Below are 22403 nucleotides of genomic sequence, written 5' to 3' on the forward strand. Positions count from 1 at the left end.
TAGACGAGCTGTGCCGCGTTACTGCGCTGAAAATCCTCTCGGCATCAGTCATGAGCACCTGCAGTGTGGTTGGAGTTAGCCGACCTTCATCGGGACGGTTGAACTGCGCAGTAAAAGCATTGGATACACCATATTTCGACGGAACCCTCTCACTCCAAAGACACATACTTCTAGGAAGGCGTTCATGGCTCATAGCATCCGTAGACTTATCGTCGTAGATTCCAAGAGATTGAATTGCCTAGACTCTCCACTCCTCGGACTTCCGTCATGACCTCGGCACAGGATACGAAATCTCGCTTCTGGCCATCCCGAATGACCGAATACGGTAACGACGCCAACCTCCCCTCCACCCCCATCCTCTGATAAAGTCACCGCCAAGCCAAGCACCTCGAGAAAACGAACCTGATGCTGATCCTGTTCGTTCGTTTTCCGTAAGCAACAGGCGAAAAACTAACCAATAAACAGCCTTCTTGGCTCCTGGCCTTTCCCCAAACCATCCAAGTTGTTCTAGCGGAGATGCGGAGTTGGACTCCCACAATCCCTCCAAACACCCCATGCCCATAAATTAAGCAGCGAACCATCTGACCAACAGCCCATGGGGAAAAGCAAAGACCATGTGGGGGAGTGGAAGCTTTCCCCGCATATCGTTGAGTGGTTGTTGCTCCATTGTTTGAGATGAACGTGGTTTCCTCACTGGATGGATAAATGCAAACAGCATTCTCAATTCAACCCCAACCCCGACCTCCTGGGCACTTCTTGGCGAGAAGCATGGCCCCCGGCTCTTTGTGAGCGTGTCTCCGATGCAACAGTCATCTCATTCGGACCTTCTGCCACCTGGGATCCTGGCCGGCGCCGCTTCCCTCTCCCGCTGTCCCGCCTTAGCTCTTCCTCTGGTTCTCCCTCTGCCGGAAACTGCCCATGTGTTGATAGGGTCGGACGTATTCAAACATGGGGTAAAACATTCACGGCAGTGTGTAGGTATATAAAATACCCGGGTGGACCTCGTCGGAAGTGAGAGGCGAGAGAGTTTACGGATACACTAGAGAAGCGTTGGAGTTGTGCGCCCTCGAATAAACACACACCCTTGAACGCCCAGGGACAAGGACTCGGTAACATATATTTCCGTCTACTGGATAGAGAACTACTTATTCCTTATCCCATCCTCATCAACTGTCACCGTTTAGACCTTTTGACGCGTCGCTGAGACTCTCTTGACCGGTCTACCGTCTTCTTCCGCAAGCCGCAGTTCATTCCTCACAATGGTCCAGATCAAGCGCGCTCAGGAGACCGGGGCGGCGGACCCAATCCTGACCCGCATCTCAGAGGAGGACAAGGTGCCGTGGTACCAGAAGCCGAACCTGCGATACCTCTACCTGATGCTCTTCCCAACGTGCATGGGTATCGAGTTGACGTCGGGTTTCGATTCGCAAATGATCAATGCGTTGCAGATTGTGCCATCATGGAAAGAGTGTAAGTTGGTCCAGTAAATACGCTAAGGAACTCAAATTGACAAGATTTGATAGACTTTGGAGATCCACAGGGCAGTTTGAAGGGTATCATCGCCGCTGCGTACTCCCTCGGCGCCATTCTGTCTCTTCCCTTTATCCCCATCGTGAACGACAGGTTTGGACGAAGATGGTCCATCTTTGGCGGCAGCTTGGTCATGGTTGTTGGAGCCCTCATCCAGGGTTTCTCTCAACATGGTATGTTTGGCCGTCTCATCGCCCACACTGGTCTCGAACAAAAACTAACTTTGAGAAGTTGGCATGTACATCGTTGCCCGCATGATTCTCGGCTTTGGTATCCCGACCTGTATCGTCTCCGGCTCTTCTCTCATTGGTGAATTGAGTTATCCCAAGGAACGTCCTGTTCTGACCTCTCTGTAAGTATTCAAGTCTTTGTGGGGGAGTGAGTAGACTGATGGGTTTCCAGCTTCAACGTCGCGTACTTCGTTGGTCAAATCGTGGCCGCTGGTATCTGCTTTGGCACCAACAACATCGCAAGCAACTGGGCGTGGAGAATCCCCTCTCTCCTTCAGATTTGCCCTTCTCTCTTGCAAATCACCTTTGTCTTGTAAGTGGTCTCCCAAAGGAACATATAACCCCGTGCTTCTTCAATAAACCTGACATATCATGCTTCCAGCTTCCTTCCAGAGAGTCCCCGATGGCTCATCACTAGAGACCGTAGCGAAGAAGCACATGACATCCTCATCAAGTACCATGCCGAGGGCGACCGCGATTCCGAGTTCGTCAAGGCCGAGATGGCGCAGATGAAGACTGTCATCACCCTAGAGATGGAAGCTTCCAAGCAGTCGTGGATGGACCTTCTCAACACGGCGGGTATGCGCCGCCGTGCTCTCATCTCTTCCATGCTTGGTCTATTTACCCAGTGGTCCGGCAACACACTCATCTCGTAAGTATTTCGATGCTGTTCGTGAATCTTCATTTGAGCAATGGCTAACATGGGGTGTGTAGATACTACTTGGGTGACCTGCTCCAGATGATCGGCTTGACCGACTCCACCGTCAAGCAAAAGATCAACCTCGGCATCGCCGGCTGGTCCCTCGTCTGCGGCTTCACCGTAGCCATGCTCGTGCGAACCTTCCGCCGTCGCGTCATGTACCTAGCTTGCACAGTCTCACTGGTATGTCTCTTCCCATACTTCATCTCAATCTCCCACTCGCTCACAATCTCCTCAGCTCCTCTGCTACATCAGCTGGACAATCTCAATGGAACGCGCCGTTCACGCCCTCGATAACGACTACAAGAACCAGTCCGCCTCCGTCGCGACAATCTTCTTCATCTTCATGTACTCGCCCTGCTACAACATCGGCTACAACGCCCTAACGTACACTTACCTCGTCGAGCTGTGGCCCTACGCCCTGCGATCGCGCGGTATCTCGCTTTTCCAGCTCTTTGGCAGGCTGGCCGGCTTCTTCACGACCTTCGTCAACCCCATTGGCATCAAAGAGGCGTCGTGGAGATATCTCATCAGCTACTGCGTCTGGCTTGCCTTCGAAGTCGTGTTTGTGTACTTTATGTTCCCCGAGACCGCTGGACGTACGCTTGAGGAGTTGGCTTTCTGTAAGTTTTTCGATGGCCCCGCTTAGTGCGTAATCTTGTTGCAAAGATGGCTGACGATTGTGCTTTACCAGTGTTTGAGGACAAGGCTCTTGCCGATCAGGCTGTTGGTGCTGTCGAGAAGGTTATACATCACGATGATATGGACACTATTGGTGAGGTCAAGGGCGGGGGCGGCAAAACTGAAGTCGTTGAGAATGTTGGTGCCAAATCGAGGGTTTAATCATTGGATGCTTAGTCTAGCAGAACGGCGTGAAGGAAGTTCAAGTAGCGTCAAATTGATCGGTTACTTAGAGTGCCACAAAAGACAAAAGAGTCAACATCATGTATACTTATCCTCCAATGTCATACTGCTCAATGCCAACCAATGAGGCATTGGCGTAACACGCTAGAGCTTCGTCAGGCTATCCACACAGGAACAGCGTTGAGATGTTGCCCCGCTCAGGCATCATCAGCAGCCTGCTTCATCAACAGACTTGGGGTGTAGAGAAAGAAGATATGACTGGCTGGGTTGTGTCACAGCTAATTACCACGTAAACGTGCGTATCAACGACTCTTCCCTTGCGGGGCTCTCCTTTGATGTGGCAGTGTTGATTATGCAGCGGCACAGTTGGTGGTGTTTGCAAAATCAGGCTGCAGATGACCGCCGAATGGTCAAGCCTACCCCTCAGTAATTTCACTCGAAGTACTCCCTCTTCAACTTTCTCTGTGAAGAAAGTTGCGTTGCAAGGCCGACAGCAATCAAACCAAGCAATATGCCCGTCCGACAAAAGTCATGGGGCCTACCCGTAGGGCCCCCGGATCGAACAGCAACGATAAAAGCCGACGAGAACGAGCTCGAACAGCAGAGTACCGAAGCTGCTGTCAAATACTGGTTATCAGAGGCAGAGAAGCTCCAGCCAGAGCAGCGTGTGCTTTTCGAGCGAGGCGCGGAAGCGGACAGCTACGAAGACTATGTGTCGGACTTGACCCGCGCAGTCCAGAATACCACCAACTCGAGCAAAGTTTCCAGGCTCTCGAGGAAGATGAAGCCCGTTTACGCACTGGTCAAGTCAGTCGCGCCGCTGGTAGCCTCTGCGGACCAGGCCAGCCCATTCCCGCCATCTCTGGTCATCGGAGGCATCACTTGCATTTTGTCGGCCAGCAACCGCGTGGACGATTACCAAAGCAAAGTCATTGAGAAGATGGAGGGAATGGTTGACGAGATTGATTCTATCAACCAATATCGCAGAGAAGGGATTTTCCAGGATGATCCTGGAATCAAGGCATGCGAACTGAACCTTGCCACTGATATTTTTCAATTCTGTGTGAGAGTGGCACCCATTTTCTTTGATGAAAAGGGAAGGGAAAGAAATGGTCTTTCCGTGGCTTTGAAAATGCAATTGAAGGACTTCGACATCAAGTTCGGCGACATCATGGCACATTTCAAACAACACCTTCGTGCTTTAGAGAATCGGAGAGGCTTGATCAACAATCGATGGATCAAGGAAACACATTTCGGGGTCAAAGAAATGGGTCTCTTAATGGAACAAAACTCGCAGGACAAGAAGGGAGCGATGGAAGAAAAGCTACGACAACAAAAGCAAGATGAGGACATTGAAAGAGGTGAAGCATCGTCCTCAATTCTGCAATTGCTCTATACTGACTACCTGGCAGCGCAAAGACGTAAAGAGTTTCTCGACTGGCTTCCCTTCATTGACTTTGGAGAATTTCACGACAACGCATTTGATAGAAGTGTTGATGGTACAGGAGAATGGCTCACCAAGAACAACAACTACAAGGCATGGAGTGACAGTTCATCGTCATCTATGCTGTGGATTCGTGGGAAGCACGGCTCTGGGAAATCCCACCTGGCGTCCTGTATCATCGAAAAGCTATTATTGGAGGCAAAGACTGCTCCGGGCAATGCCGTAGCATTCGTCTATTGTACCACGACACAGTCAAAGACCGAAATGACACTCAACAACCTCTTGGGCTCCCTTCTGAGGCAGATTTGTAGACAGCTTCCACCAAGTCGGGATGTCAAAGACTTGATCTCGAAAGACGATTACAGCAGCAAAGACTCTCCTCGGCGAAGCGATCTCAAGAGCGGCATTCTAAAAGCTATCTCGGCATGCCAGGCGAGTTCAATTATAGTCGATGGTCTTGACGAATGCAGCAAACTGAACGATAGCCACTTCAAGGAGTTTTGCGATTTCATTGCTAGTCTGGTAGAGAAGTCAGGTGCTGTCACAAAGGTCATAGTACTGAGCAGACCAAATTACGGCGAGATCGACAAGATTATGGGAAATATCTCTCATGTCATAGATGTCGACACAGGCGCTAATCACGACGACATTGAGAGGTTCGTATCGCAGACTATCTCCGAGATAAATTCAGAGCCCTCGCAAGAAGAACCGCAAGATTTTGAAGAAATCAAGAGCAAACTTGTCAACAATGCATCAGGAATGTTCTTGTATGTTCGTCTCAAAGTGCGAGATTTCGAAGATCTTGGGAATGCCGAAGATATCAGAGCTTCGTTGGAAGACACCGTTGAAGATCTGAACGATTTGTACGGACAGGCCATCAACTCAGTGCTCGAAAAGCGCACGCCCTTCAGAGAAAGAGCACTAATGGCTCTCATGTGGATCACAAACTCTCGTCGCCCATTGTCGAAGATGGAGTTACTCGAAGCTTTATCGCTCAAGCTTAAGCGAAATAGCATCAGAAGCAGCCTGTTAGTATCCCTATTATAGGGTAGTTAGTTCGAACCGTAGTTAATAAAGAGATTAATTAAACTATATAAATATCTGCGTAGTAGGTATAAAAAAGAGGTTCTAACTATAGGTTAGGTTAGCTATAATAATCGTAAATAGGGCCCCTAATTAGCCCCTATATAGTTAGCTATATACCGCGGTCGAATTAGACTTCTAATCTAATACTAACTTTCTCTTTTTTTTATCGATTTAACCGCTACGGTTAGAGGTATAATTCGACCTTAGGCCCGTTTACTAAGTCGTCTCCTTTTCCCCCTTTTTTTTACTCTTTTTATATAACCTATCTCTCTATTCGTATAATAACTTTTTTACTACCTATAAATTACTCTAATCCCTTATTTAGTACTACTTTTATAAAAGCGTTTATAAAGTTATTTTTATTATTAATTTAATAAATCTCGAGTATCTCGCGCCTTTTGTACGATTACCTAAAGGCTATAATATCGATTATAAGCCTCTTTTCTTTTATCGTTCCTAATTTAATAAGGCATTCGTATAATAAATAAGAATCGGTATAGATAATTATTAGAATAGGTAAAAAGCTAATTCGATCGGTAATCTTCCTTAGCGTCGTTAAAATTACGTAAAAGAAGTTAACGCCGTTAACTATATTATAGACCTCCGACGCTAGTATACTTCTTATTACCCGCTTATTTTTAGTTAATAAGTAATAAATTATATTACTATATATAGTAAATTTGCTCTTACTTATACTCTTATTAGCTAGGATAATAATATACCCTAATTACGAAGTAAGGTCGTTATTATTCGTAAATAACCTATTAATAAAGACATAGAGCTTACTAATCGTAAGGTCGATTAGGTAATAAATAAGACCTCGATCGAAATTCGTTTATTATTACTTAAGCCGCTTATTAAGTACCTTAACGTCTCGTTTAGTTAGATCTATAGCTTATACTATTTTAATATAGTTAAAAGTCGCTTTAAACTAATAAATACTTATAATATATACCCCTCGCGCGAGCTTAGCCTTATACTACTTTTTAATATTAGTTACGTTCGGATCGACGAGGTTAATCTTCTCGCCCTACCCCTTTTACTAAAAAACGACGGTTTCCCCTTCGATTATAAGAATCCCGCCGTTAAATACTAGGGGGGTGTTTATTATAAGGACCTCTTTTAGCTTCGTTACGAAGCCCGCTTTCTAAAGCTCCTCATCCTCCTTCTTTATAAAATTAATATCGGATAGGCCCAATATATCGTCGGTCTATATTCTAACGATCCTAAATTAGTTACCTTCGTACTCCGCAATTAGTAAGCACGGGTCGTACGTAAAGGTAACTATTAATAGTTAATTAATATAAAAATCGTAGTAGGTAGCCTATTAATAGGTGCCCGATTCTACGAGCCTATATAGTAGCTTAAGCACTTTAATAATCGTACTTTCTAGGTACTTACTAGCTATTTCTTTTAATAAATAGGCTAGGATTTTCTTTATAAGCCCTGTGGCCGATTAGGTATATGCCTAGGTAATATTATAGCTCTAAATCTCGTATCCCTTCTTCCGTAGCGATACTATTAGTACTATTATTAATCGTTAGTTATAGTACTATATAGTAAGCGATTATATAAGTAGCGTTGCCTTTTCGACGTCGCCGTACCCCTAAATTACGTATTTAGACTTCTCGTATAGTTAGGGTATTCCTTTCCCTTTAATCTTACGAACTATTCGTAATTTAAATATATAGAAGTTTATATATTCTTTTAGGTCGTATAGGATAAATTAATAGACCCCTCGATTGCGAAGAGTATTTACTTCGATAAGATCTAATCCCTTATACGGCTTTTTAATAGTTATAATTACGCCTTCTTTACGTAGTTTAACCGCTAGCTCGAAATCGGCTTTCTTTTTTATTATATAAAAAGTATTAATTACCTCGTTATTAGTAATAAATTGCCGCGTTAGGGCTTGCCGTCGTAGTCTTTTACGACGTCTTATTAATAGTATTAGTACCCTTTTAGCAATTTCCTCTTCCTCGTCGTCTATTAGTACTACTACGATAATTTCGTTAAGGATAATTTCTTATATCTCTACCGCGGGTTATATAGTTTCCCCTAGCTCTTTTTTTTTTTATAAGTTAGAAATTACCTTATTAGGATCTATATAGTACGGTCTAATTACTATAATTAATATTTCGAGTAGCTAGTTACAATCTCTCGTAACTATATAAGAGCGCTCGTTAATAGAAATTAACTTATATAGCCCAGCCTATTATTAAGTAATTTCGCGCTATACTTATATATCTAAATTTAGTAATATATCTAGATTATCCCCTATATTAGGCCTATTACGCATAATAATTACCTCGTTAACTTACCTTTTTATACTTACTTCGCGCAGTACCCGTATTATCTTTTTAACTACTTAGGCTCGTTAACTTATACCTAGCGATAGTAATAAGGCTAAGGTCGTTCTTAGATATGCTCTAAATACTAATAACATTAATATAAGTCCGTTAGGCCCTATAGTATCGTTATAGTATTTAAGTACTATCTAGAGGTATTCGTTATTAACAGAATCTAGATTTTCCTCTTTAATAATTCTAAACGCCCTTTTTAATTACTAGTATGCCCTCTCTACTTTTTTAATACTATAGTGCGCTTTAATAAGTACGACTTTTAGCTATATACCGTAGGCCGTCGTATTATCCCTAAATTCTACCGACTTAAAACTAGTACTAGCGTCGGTTCTAATACCGTCTAGCGGTCCTTAGTATATATCGATCTAGCTTTTTTATAGGGCTACTTATACTATCTTTATTTATAAATCCTAAAGGAATTACCCTACTTAAAAAGATATAAATACGTCGATTATATATAATACTAGCTAACTATTTAAATAAAAAATATCGACGACTATTCCCTAGTTAAAGTTAAGCTTATTACGTAATTTAAACTTAAATTTGCGTAGGCTCTGCGCATTTATTTAATATTAGTAATATACTTTCGTTAACTACTCTAGCGCCCCTATTTCGATATTATTATTACTTAATTATTTTAAGAGGTTATATAGTCTCGTAACCGACGGGTACCCGAATCTCTAGTATAATCTTCTAAGCTTACTTTCCGTTAGGTAATTAATCGACTTTATATTATTAATAAGCTTTATAAACGCATGCCCCTATTGTCGTTCGACTATTTTAAAGTACTTATTACTAGAGATTCTATTCCTCGTATTATTAAATATAATACTTAGTTAATTTATATCTTTTAGATATAAGAGAAATAGGGTATTAACGAGTAAAATATAGAAAGTTATCGTTCCGAAGTACGTCTCTACTTTTACTATACCTAGGGCGACGATTTCCTTACCTAGGCCAAAACTAATCCTCGTAATACCTACCGTTAACGTATTAAGCGTTATTAGTACGATCTTTTATAGTACTTAGAATTGCCCTTTTTTTTTAGTTAACTATTACGATACTTTAGTATTTAGGATAATCCTATAGAAATTATTTAGGCCGTACCTTTTGCTCGCGTAGAATACTTATACGAGCTTAGTATTCGAGGGATCTAAGTAATATAAAAAGGACCCCTCTAGCTACCCTTAGATTTACTTAGTACTATATTCTTTTTTTTTAAATATTAAGAGAGATAGCGTCTTCTCCTTAATTATTAAGAGAATGGGCTTCGGCCCTATTAGATTTGCCCTTTTAGCCGCCTCCGTATCCGTTATCTAAGGGACCTTCTCTTACTATTTATAAATAAAAGCCTACTTATTAAGAGCCTTTACTACCCTTTATTCGTTTAGCCTTATATATCCTCTAGAGGCTAACGGGGCGAAAAAAGAGTAGTTAATATCGTTAATTTCGTTATAATCTAATTCGTTAGTATAGGGAGTAAGATCTTCTTTATTTTCTAAATCTTTTATAGGGGGTATATACTTTAGGCCGCTATTTTAGCTACTATTACTAAGTTCTATACCCCCGGATCTGCCCTTATATATAATAAGGAATTAGTTAAATTAACGAGGGCTAGTTTTACTATTTACTACCCTTAACTTTTTATACTATTTATATAATTTAGTACGCTCTTCCTCGGAGTAGTTACTTAATTAATATCTATCCTTTTTATAAATATAGTATTATTTTTTTTATTACCCTACCCGTAAGTTAAATCTCTACCTATTTAACGAATCTGGGCCTCCTTATTAGTAATTACCGTATCTAGCCTCTTTTCTTTTCTTATTATACGTTCGATCGACTTAATATTACTAATAAGGGCCGTTATATACTTAGAAGTAGGTTTAGCGCGGCATTCTTACCTTAATATTAAAGCTAGATCTTAGTTTTAAATAAAGCGTCTTATAGTCTTTGGGTGCTTAGTATAGGGTAATCTTTACCTCTAGTATACGCTAGACTATGGTATAAAAATATCCGACTTTCCGCTCGTTTATCCCCTTATTTAGCTAGGTTTTCGCTAGCTTATTAATTCGATCGATAAGCTTTTTAAGGATTTTTACTCGCAATTTACCCTCTATTATCCTAGCTATAAATACGAAAGAAATTACTTATAGCTTAAATAGGAGCTCTAGGTTCTTATTATAGGTTTAGAAGCGGCTTCGGATTATATTAATAATACTAAAAAAGTCGTTTCGATCGAGATTACGTACCGCTTCGTAGTAATAATTAGAGGCTTTGCCTACGAGTACGATATTAATTACCGAATAGTACTAGTGTTCCCTAATTCCGACTTTTTCGTAATAATCGTAAAACATCGTTAGGGTTTCTTATAAGACCTTATACTTCCCCCTAGAATATAATTTCTCTTTTAGGAAGATCTTTTTAAGGTCTATAAATTACCTCGTATTTATTACTAGACTTTTAGTATCTATATACGAACCTTACGTTGCTACGTACTATTAATAACTTCGGGTCGTTTACCTCCTTTTTTATTAGCCGATTAGCGCCGAATTTCGTATTAGTAATAGTAATAAGTTATAGATCGAAATAAGTAGAATTATTAATTATTATACTTCTAATACTATATTTTGCCCCAGTATATCCTTTTATAACGATAGATTTCCGTTAGTAATTATAAAGAGGAAATCTAGGTCGTTTACCCTTTTTCTAAATTTATTAAAACGATTATACGCTCTATCGACCTATACCTAGTTCTATAGTACGAATTCCTCCTCTATAATTATCGCTATTAGTATTTCGTATAGCTCTCGTAATTATAATTACGCTAGTAATACCCCTCGCCCATAAAAAAATCTATTAACTACTCTTATAATTCCTAGGCTTGCGCTCGCGAACTATTTATTTAGTTAGTAACTAAGGTCGTCTACGATCTCGTAGAATAGGGGTTACCCCTATAGCCCCTTTTTCTTATAAACCTTAATTAAATAGATTAATACCGCGTCTATTTACTTACCGTTAGGCTAATCCGCAATTCTATATATTTACGTCCCCTAATAATCCGGGTTAATATTTACCTACTTATAAGGGATTGGGATTCTATTTAAAATTAGGTTTTATCCTCTTCTTTTTTATCTTAACTCGCTAAAGGTCGTGCTCTAGCTTATACTCGTATTAATAGTCGCTAGCGTATTTAATTTTAATAAAGATATATTTAATCCGCGCGCTAGTCGTAGTAAATCCGTGCTTTTATTACTTCACGAATTTATTAGGGTCTAAGAGATTTTTACTTCCTCTTACTATCTCGTTATTACTCTCGTTTTTACTATTTCTAGCGATTACTACTACCCTTCTAAATCGCTAGCTATCGTACTTATTAAGATCCTCTTTTTTATTTAATAAAAAAAGGTAGGTTTTAGTAGTTCTTTTTAATAATAGTAGCAATAGACGTTTATATTACTATAAGAAGATATAATAATTAGTCTCGGGATCTTTACTAGTTACCGATTTCCGGTATCCCGTATATTTCTAGCTTCTTAAGCCTCGTACTCTTTATAATTTTTAAATAGCTTCCTTAGTTAATTTCTTAAAATTAGTAATCTCGCGCCGGGAGTTAGTATAAAAAAGAAGCCCTCTAGCGGCCCTCTAAAAGATTCTTTTCTTTTCCCCTTAGATCCTCGTCTTTTTAGCCTTTTCTTAAGCTAATAATAACTCTAATAAGAGGTTATAAAACTACTTTAGGGTAGCTACTTTCTTTTTAAGTTAATCTCCGAGATTTATAATACTCTTAGCTCGATATTATTAGGATCTCTAAATCCCCTCTTCCCTCGTTAAACCGTCCTTTATATTATATTCTTAAGTAATACCCGGGGGGTAGTTAAAGGAGCTACGAAGAGGTCGTTTAGATCGCGGGCTTAAGGTCGTACTTATAAAGTCCTTATAATAATAAATTTTCCTATATATTATAAATCTCTTAGCTTAATAACTCCTATAGGGTTACTTTTACTATTAAATAAGAATATTTACGTTTAGAAATCCCCTTTTTCGATCGCGCGGTGCTCTTTTATATTATACTTTTATTAATTTAACTAGTTAATTTCTAATTATAGGCCGGTTATAGAAAAGTCGTTTAGTAAAAAAGCTACTCGGGGCGATAGTAAAAGGCTAGTCGCTTAAGTAGTTCTATTAATTAATATAGTTTAATATAGTAAACGTCGACCTCTCGTAAGTAGTAAAGGGCTACGATTACTTAATTCCGTACGGTATTTAAGAATTGCCCCCTTTTTCGTCTACTTCCGTAAGGTTAATTAGTATAAATCTCCTATCCTATATAGTATTAAGAGGTTATCTTTTTTATATAATAAAATACCTTACCGATCTACGATAGTAAAATTTAATTACTAATTAGTATTAATATCCCTATTATAGGGTAGTTAGTTCGAACCGTAGTTAACGAAGAGATTAATTAAACTATATAAATATCTACGTAGTAGGTATAAAAAGGAGGTTCTAACCGTAGGTTAGGCTGGCTACGATAATCGTAAATAGGGCCCCTAATTGGCCCCTGCGCAGTCGGCTGTATGCCGCGGTCGAATTGGACTTCCAATCCGACACAGCCAGAGGTTAAAGAGCGATTACCAAATTTGCAGACAATGTGCGGATCTCATTACTGAGACTGGCGGCTTTTACTACCTGATTCATGGATCACTAGAAGATTACCTGCTCTCAAATTCTGTTGGCCTTTCTGAGTATCGCGCACTACAATCCCAGGCTCACGATATCATAGCCGAGGCTTGCCTCAGCTATCTCAACTTTGACGACTTCCAGAAGAATCGTGCGCTAGCGCCAAGCGAATTGTTCCAGTTACAACAGCAATATCCCCTGCTGCACTACGCATCGTCTCAATGGGGAGGCCATTACAAACGAGCGGACTTACTCGGAGACAGAGGGTCTGAAGTCAGAAAGCTTTCTCTAGAGCTTTTGTCGGTAGATAGCCTTGTCCATTTATGTCTCAAGGTTATCAATTTACATAAACTTGCTCCGGAAGATCTCACCCCCGTCGAGGTTTACTTCGACTGGAAGCCAACCGCAGTTCATCTCATCTGCGCACTCGACCTGAGAAGTCTAGTTGAATCGATGCCGCGCTGTGTAGATCTCATTGATCGTTTCGATCATATAGGATGGGCTCCAATCCAATATGCTCTGCACTTCAATAGTAAGGATATGTGCATTTGGATATTGGACACTATTCAAGAGAGACAGGACAAGCAAGCGCTGATCGACGAACTTGTTGGCGACAGATACTGTTTGCTCCATTATGTAGTAGATCGAGATTGGGACGATGCATTGCGGCAGTTGCTCTCCTTCAACTGCGATCCAGATGTTCGGGACAGCTTTGGCGAAACACCTTTGCATTGGGCAATACAGTCTGGCTGCCATCGTTCTTTTGAGATGCTACTTGCGGCGGGTGCAGATGTTACCATCGAATCAAACGATGGCACAACACCTCTGATCGAAGCCGTTGATTGTGGCGAACTGAAGTTTGTCAAAGAAATACTCGCCAAAATCACAGATGTGCCAAGAGATCCCTGGAGAGCCCCTCCTCTTAACTGGAAGACTCCATCCAAAAATGTGCACAGGCTTGAGCTCATCGACCACAGTCGGCACAATGGCGAAAATGCCTTTTTGCTCAGCTGCATTCTGGGACCTGGCTCTATAGTGGAATTGCTTCTCCAACACGGCGCGAATATCAAGGCTTTGAACGCCGACCGTGAGGGGAAAACCGGGCTGCACGTGGCCTGCATCCAAGGCCACTGCGATGTCGTTGACGTTTTGCTCTCTAGGCACGAAGCACCTGAATTGGTAAACGCAGAAGACTTCGAAGGCCGTACACCCTTACACAATACTATTTTCAGTCAAGATCCTGTACTTGCAATCAAACTCCTGCAACATGGAGCGCGGCCCGACCACCCCAACAAGAACATGTTCACACCTTTGATGTCATCGATTTTGCGAGGGGCGTATGGAGTTGCCGAAGCTCTCATTGTCGACTACAAAGCAGATGCCATGTCACCAAATAGACGCAACAACGCGATAATCTTAGCAGCTCATGTTGGGTGGTCACCAATTCTGAAAGCCATCCCGAATTTGTCAACTTGGTATCGCACTCAGCACGGGAAATATACGCCTTTGCACGCGGCAGCTGAGAGAAACCAAACAGAGTTCATCAAAGAATTCATGGGCCTGCCCTTTCTGGCTGGCTCATTGCCCCTTGACGAGCTTGGCAGAACACCGCTTCACGTAGCTGCTACGCATGGTGCTCTAGACGTGATTGAATTTCTATTAGAGACTAAGCCTTCCTCATACCTCCTCAAAGACGGCGGTCAAAATCTCCCACTACATTTGTCTGCTAGGGAGGGACATCTTGCCTGTACGCAACTCTTGACAACGGCAGGAATTCTCAACGAGCGCGACAGATTCGGCTGCACACCCCTCTGGCACGCCTGTAGAGGCGGACATGAAGAAATCGTCGAGTATCTTGCCGACCAGAATGCGGACATAGATCTATGCGATTTTGAAGGAGATTCCCCTGTTGCTATCGCCACTATCAACGGACAGGAACGAATTGCAACTGCTCTTCTTGCCCTAAGTGCTAAATGTCAAACGACGGGCTTTCAAGGTGATACGCTTCTTCACTGTGCTGCAGCCATGGGAAGCCAAGGCATCATTAAGCACTTACTCAAGGCGGGATGTAATCCGTTGATACAGAACGATGATAGGGCGACTCCATTGATGAGCGCAATACTCAGCGGCTGGCGTGAAGCTGTCGCTTTATTACTATTAGTAGCTATTAGATTAGAAGTCTAATTCGACCGTAGCATATAGCCGACTGCGCAGGGGCTAATTAAGGGCCCTATTTATAATTATCGTAGCTAGCCTAACTTATAATTAGAACCTCTTTTTTATACTTACTATATAAATATTTATATAGTTTAATTAATCTTTTTATTAATTACGGTTCGAACTAACTACCCTATAATAAGGATATTAATATTAATTAGTAATTAAATTCTATTAGTATAAATTAGTAAAGTATCTCGTTACGTAAAAGAGACGACCTTTTAATACCGTATAGGATAAGAGATTTATATTAATTAACTTTATAAAAGTAAATAAAAAAAGAGGTAATTCTTAAATATTATACGGAATTAAGTAATCGTAGCCCTTTATTATTTATAAGAGGTCGACGTTTACTACGTTAAACTACGTTAATTAATAAAACTATTTAAATAATTAGCTTTTTATTATTACTTTAAGTAGCTTTTTTATTAAACGACTTTTTTATGACCGGCCCGTAATTAGAAATTAACTAGTTAAATTAATAAAAAGAAATACTTATATAATAACTACTTACTTAATTAATTAGTATAATAAACGAGCTTAATAATATAATAAAAAAAAGTACTATATAATTAAAAAAAGGGATTTTTAAATATAAATATTCTTATTTAGTAATAAAGGTAACCCTATAGGAGTTATTAAGCTAAGAAATTTATAATATATAAAAAGGTTTATTATTATAAGGATTTTATAAATATAACCTTAAGCCCGCAATTTAAACGACTTTTTTATAGCTTTTTTAATTACCCCTTAGGTATTACTTAAGAATATAATATAGGGGACGGTTTAATAAGAGAAGAGGGGATTTAGAGGTCTTAATAATATTAAGTTAAGAATATTATAGATCTTAAAGATTAATTTAAAAAAAAAGTAGCTACTTTAAAATAGTCCTACGACCTCTTACTAAAGTTATTATTAGCTTAAAAAAAGGCTAAAAAAACGAGGATTTAAAAAGAAAAGAAAAGAATCTTTTAAAAGGCCGCTAAAAGGCTTCTTTTTATACTAGCTCCCGGTATAAAATTACTAATTTTAAAAATTTAATTAAGTAATAAAAAGGATCGTTAGTAAGTAATAATTACTTAATTATAATTAAGTTACGAAAAAGATTACTTAAAAAATATAAAATAGGGTATTAAGAGGCTATAAAAAATAAATTTTTTAAAATATCTTACCCTATTACGTATAAGTAATAAGTAGGTATTTTTAGTAAGTTTTTAAAATTTATAATTTTATAAAAAAGAGGGCTTAACTTTATTAATCGTATTTAATAGCCTATACGGTTTTTAATAACTTATATAGCTCTTTTACGAGCTACTTAGCGTTTATTTTTAACTATCTTTAGAAAATATTACCCTAAAAGAGGTAAGTTAAAAAAAAGAAGCTATTTAGAGATTATAAAGAGCACGAGGCTTAAGAAGCTAAAAATATACGGGATAGCGGAAATCGGTAATTAATAAAAATTCCAAGACTAATTACTATATTTTTTTATAATAATATAAACGTTTATTGTTATTATTATAAAAAAGAACTATTAAAACTTACCTTTTTATACTAAATAAAAAAGAGGATCTTAATAAGTATAATAGTTAGTAATTTAAAAGAGCAGTAATAATTACTAAAAATAATAAAAATAAGAGTAGTAATAAGACGGTAAAAAAAAGCGGGAATTTTCTAGACCTTAATAAATTCGTTAAGTAGCGAAAGTACGGATTTATTATAATTAGTATACGGATTAAATATATTCTTATTAAAATTAAATACGTTAATAACTACTAATATAAGTATAAGCTAGAGCACGACCCTTGGCGAGTTAAGGTAAAAAAAAAGAGAACAAAACCCGATCTTAAATAGAATCCTAATCCTTTATAAATAAGTGAATATTAACTTAGATTATGAAGGGATATAGATATATAAAATCGCGGATTAGCTTAATAATAAGTAAATTAATACGGTATTAATTTATTTAACTAAGGTTTATAAAGAAAAAGGGCTATAGGGGTAACCCTTATTTTATAAAATTGTAAACGACCTTAGTTACTAATTAAATAAATAATTTATAAGCGTAAGCCTAGGAATTATAAAAGTAGTTAATAAATTCTTTTATAAGCGAGGGGTATTACTAGCGTAATTATAATTACGAAAGCTATACGAAATACTAATAGTAATAATTATAAAAGAGGAATTCGTGTTATAGAACTAGGTATAAGTTAATAAAGTATATAATTATTTTAACAAATTTAGAAAAAGGGTAAACGACTTAGATTTTCTCTTTATAATTATTAATAAAAATCTATTATTATAAAAGGATATACCGGGGTAAAATATAGTATTAGAAGTACGATAATTAATAATTCTACTTATTTTAATTTATAACTTATTACTATTACTAATATAAAATTCGGCACTAATTAGCTAATAAAAAAAGAAATAAACAACCCGAAGTTATTAATAATATATAGTAACGTAGGGATCGTATATAAATACCGAAAATCTAATAATAAATACGAGGTAATTTATAAACCTTAAAAAGATCTTTTTAAAAAGGAAATTATACTCTAGGGGGAAATATAAAGTTTTATAAGAAACCCTAATAATATTTTATAATTATTATAAAAAGTCAGAATTAAGGAATACTAGTACTATTTAGTAATTAATATCGTACTTATAAGTAAAGCTTTTAATTATTATTACGAAGCGGTACGTAATCTCGATCAAAACGACTTTTTTAATATAATTAACGTAATCCGAAACTACTTCGAGACCTATAATAGGAACTTAGAGCTCTTATTTAAGCTATAAGCGATTTTTTTTATATTTATAACTAGGATAATAGAGGGTAAATTGTAAATAAAAATCCTCGAAGAGCTTATTAATTGAATTAATAAGTTAATAAAAACCTAGCTAAATAAGGGGATAAATAAGCGGAAAGTTAAATATTTTTATAGCGAAGTTTAGTATATACTAAAAATAAAAATAACCTTATATTAAGTACCTAAAAACTATAAGACGCTCTATTTAAAACTAAGATCTAGTTTTAATATTAAAATAAAAATGCTATGCTAAACTTATTTTTAAACGTACGACGGCCCTTATTAATACTATTAAGTTAATTAAATATATAATAAGAAAGGAAAAGAGGCTAGATATAGTAATTATTAATAAGGAGGCCTAAATTTATTAAATAAGTAAAGATTTAACTTATAAGTAGGGTGATAAAAGAGGTAATATTATATTTATAAAAAGGATAAATATTAGTTAAGTAATTACTCTAAAAAAGAGCGTATTAAATCGTACGAATAATATAAAAGATCGAGAGTAATAAATAATAAAACTAGCCCTCGTTAGTTTAACTAATTCCTTATTATATATAAGGGTAGATCTAGGGGTATAAAACTTAGTAATAGTAGTTAAAATAGCGGCCTAAAGTATATACCCTTTATAAAAGATTCGGAAAATAAGGAAGATCTTACCTCCTATACTAATAAATTAAATTACGATAAAATTAACGATATTAACTACTCTTGTTTCGCCTTATTAGCTTCTAGAGGATATATAAGGCTAAATAAATAGAGGGTAATAAAAGCTCTTAATAAGTAAGCTTTTATTTATAGATAGTAAGGGAAGGTCCTTTAAATAATAGATACGGAGGTAATTAAAAAGGTAAATTTAATAGGGCTAAAGCTTATTCTCTTAATAATTAAAGAGAAGACGCTATTTCTCTTAATATTTAAAAAAGAAAAACATAATACTAAGTAAATCTAAGGGTAATTAGAGGGGTCCTTTTTATATTACTTAGATCCCTCGAATACTAAGCTTATATAAGTATTTTATATAAGCGAAAAATACGGCTTAAATAATTTTTATAAGATTATCCTAAATACTAGGGTATTATAATAGTTAATTAAAAAAAAGGGTAATTCTAAGCGCTATAAAAAATTACGTTAATAACACTTAATACGTTAATAGCGAGTATTACGAGGATTAGTTTCGGCCTAGGTAAGGAAATCGTCGCCCTAAGTATAATAAAAATAGAAACGTACTTCGGAACGATAACTTTCTATATTTTACTTATTAATACCCTATTTCTTTTATATCTAAAAAACATAGATTAACTAAGTATTATATTTAATAATATAAGGAATAGAATTTCTAGTAATAAGTACTTCGAAATAGTCAAATAATAATAGGGGTATACGTTTATAAAGCTTATTAATAATACGAAGTTAATTAATTACTTAACGAAAAATAAGCTTAGAAAACTATATTAGAGATTTGGGTACCCGTTAGTTACGAGGCTATATAACTTCTTAAAGTAATTAAGTAATAATAATATTAAAATAGGGGCGCTAGAGTAGTTAATAAAAGTATATTATTAATACTAAATAAATACGTAAAGCCTATATAGATTTAAATTTAAATTACGTAATAAGGTTAATTTTAATCAGGAAATCGTTATTAATATTTTCTATTTAAATAGTCAGCTAGTAATATATATAATCGACGTAGCTATATCTTTCTAAGTAGGGTAATTCCTCCGGGATTTATAAATAAAAATAGTATAACTAGCCTTACGAAAAAGCTAGATTAATATATATTAGGGACTACTAAATAGTATTAAAACCGACGCTAATACTAGCTTTAAATTAGTAGAATTAGGGATAATATAAGGGCTTACGGTATATAACTAAAAGTCGTACCCGTTAAAGCGCACTATAATATTAAAAAAATAAAAAGGGCATACCGGTAGTTAAAAAGGGCGTTTAGAATTATTAAAAAGGAAAATCCGGATTTTATTAATAACAAATGTCTCTAGATAGTACTTAAATATTATAACGATACTATAGGGCCTAACGGACTTATATTAACGCTATTAATATTTAGAGTATATTTAAAAACGACCTTAGCCTCGCTACTATTACTAAGTATAAGCTAACGAGCCTAAGTAGTTAAAAAAGTAATATAGGTACTACGCGAGGTAAATATAAAAAAGTAAGTTAATAAAATAATTATTACGTATAATAGGCCCAATATAAGGGGTAATTTAAATATATTACTAAATTCGGATATATAAGTATAGCGCAAAATTACTTAATAATAGGCTAGGCTATATAAGTTAATTTCCGTTAACGAGCGCTCTTATATAGTTACGAGAGATCGTAACTAGCTACTTAAAATATTAATTATAATAATTAAACCGTACTATATAGATCTTAATAAAGTAATTTTTAATTTATAAAAAGAAAAAGAGCTAGGGGAAACTATATAACTTATAATAGAGATATAAAAAATTATCCTTAACGAAATCGTCGTAATAATATTAATAAATAACGAAGAAAAAGAAATTACTAAAAAAGTACTAATACTACTAGCAAGACGTTATAAAACACCACGACGATAAGCCCTAATATAGTAATTTATTACTAACGACGAGGTAATTAATACTTTTTATATAATAAAAAAGAAAGCCGATTTCGAGCTAGTAATTAAACTACGTAAAAAAAGCGTAATTATAACTACTAAAAAGCCGTATAAAAGATTAGATCTTATTAAAATAAATACTCTTTATAATCGAGGGGTTTATTAATTTATTTTATATAACTTAAAAAAATATATAAACCTCCGCATATTTAAATTATAAATAGTTCGTAAAATTAAAAAGAAAGGAATACCCTAGCTATATAAAAAGTCTAAATACGTAATTTAGAAGTACGGTAATATTAAAAAAGTAACGTTACTTATATAATTACCTACTATATAGCGCTATAGCTAATAATTAATAATAATATTAATAATATCGCTACGGAAAAAGGGATACGAGATTTAAAGCTATAATATTACTTAGGCCTATACCTAATCGGCTATAGGGCTTATAAAAAAAGTCCTAGCCTATTTACCAAAAGAAATAGCTAGTAAGTACTTAAAAAGTACGATTATTAAAGTGCTTGAGCTATTATATAGGCTCGTAAAATCGGGTACTTATTAATAAGCTATTTATTACGATTCTTATATTAATTAATTATTAATAATTATTTTTATATACGACCCGTGCCTACTAGTTACGGAATATAAAAGTAATTAATTTAAAATCGTCGGAATATAAACCGACGATATATTAAGCTTATTTAATATTAACTTTATAAAAAAAGAGGATAAAGAGCTTTAAAAAGCGGGCTTCGTAATAAAGCTAAAAGAGGTCTTTATAATAAATACCCCCTTTGTATTTAATAACGGGATTTTTATAATTAAAAAGGAAACTATTATTTTTTAATAAAAGGGGTAGAGCAAAAAGATTAACCTTATTAATTTAAATATAATTAACGTTAAGAAGCGGTATAAAACTAAGCTCGCGCGAGGGGTATATATTATAAGTATTTATTAACTTAAGGCGACTTTTAATTATATTAAGGTAATATAAGTTATAAATCTAATTAAATAAGATATCAAAGTACTTAATAAGTAACTTAAGTAATAATAAACAAATCTTAATTAAAGTCTTGTTTATTACCTAATCAACCTTATAATTAATAAGCTCTACGTCTTTGTTAATAAGTTATTTATAAATAATAATGACCTTATTTCGTAATTAGGGTATATTATTATCCTAGCTAATAAGAGTATAAATAAGAGCGAATTTACTATATACGGTAATATAATCTACTACTCGTTAACTAAAAATAAATAAGTAATAAGAAGTATATTAGTATTAGAAATTTATAATATAGTTAACGGCGTTAACCTCTTTTATATAATTTTAATAACGCTAAAAAGAATTACTAATCAAATTAGCCTTTTACTTATTTTAATAGTTATTTATACTAATTCCTACTCGCTATATAAATACTTTATTAAATTAAGAACGACGAAAGAAAAAAGGCTTATAATTAATATTATAACCCTTAAATAATCGTATAAAAAGCGCAAAATACTTAAGATCCGTTAGATTAATAATAAAAATAACCTCGCAAACGCTTTTATAAAATTAATACTAAATAAAAGATTAGAATAATTCGTAAGTAATAAAAAAGTTATTATATAAATAAAGGGATAGGTTATATAAAAAGAGTAAAGAAAAAGAGGAAAAAGAAACGACTTAATAAACGGGCCCGAGGTTAAATTATACCTCTAACCGTAGTAGTTAAATTAATAAAAAAAAGAAAAAGTTAGTATTAAATTAGAAATCTAATTTAATTACGGTATATAGCTAACTATATAGGGGCTAATCAGGGGCCTTATTTACGATTATCGTAACTAGCCTAACTTATAATTAGACCCTCCTTTTTATACTT

The 22403-nt window shown here is 35.9% G+C and overlaps 3 protein-coding genes across 3 annotated transcripts; all 3 read left to right on the top strand.

Moving 5' to 3' along the window:
• Nucleotides 1-697: 697 nt before the first annotated feature.
• Nucleotides 698-3303, top strand: CLUP02_15373 (uncharacterized protein; the record flags this gene model as incomplete). The annotated part of the gene is made up of 9 exons (XM_049294297.1): nucleotides 698-970; nucleotides 1206-1470; nucleotides 1524-1703; nucleotides 1762-1882; nucleotides 1933-2073; nucleotides 2143-2412; nucleotides 2475-2643; nucleotides 2699-3083; nucleotides 3155-3303. The coding sequence occupies 9 exons, from the start codon at nucleotides 698-700 to the stop codon at nucleotides 3301-3303; spliced, it is 1953 nt and encodes a 650-aa protein (XP_049151443.1).
• A 532-nt stretch (nucleotides 3304-3835) lies between these two features.
• CLUP02_15374 (pfs domain-containing protein) lies at nucleotides 3836-5815 on the top strand (the record flags this gene model as incomplete). Its single annotated transcript, XM_049294298.1, has 1 exon — nucleotides 3836-5815. The coding sequence occupies one exon, from the start codon at nucleotides 3836-3838 to the stop codon at nucleotides 5813-5815; it is 1980 nt and encodes a 659-aa protein (XP_049151444.1).
• A 7625-nt stretch (nucleotides 5816-13440) lies between these two features.
• On the top strand, nucleotides 13441-15084 carry CLUP02_15375 (uncharacterized protein; the record flags this gene model as incomplete). Its single annotated transcript, XM_049294299.1, has 2 exons — nucleotides 13441-14079; nucleotides 14686-15084. 2 exons carry the CDS (start codon nucleotides 13441-13443, stop codon nucleotides 15082-15084), a joined length of 1038 nt encoding a protein of 345 aa, XP_049151445.1.
• Nucleotides 15085-22403: the final 7319 nt, after the last annotated feature.

This window comes from Colletotrichum lupini, chromosome 8, assembly GCF_023278565.1.
Source record: "Colletotrichum lupini chromosome 8, complete sequence".
Classification (NCBI taxonomy): Eukaryota; Fungi; Ascomycota; class Sordariomycetes; order Glomerellales; family Glomerellaceae; genus Colletotrichum; species Colletotrichum lupini.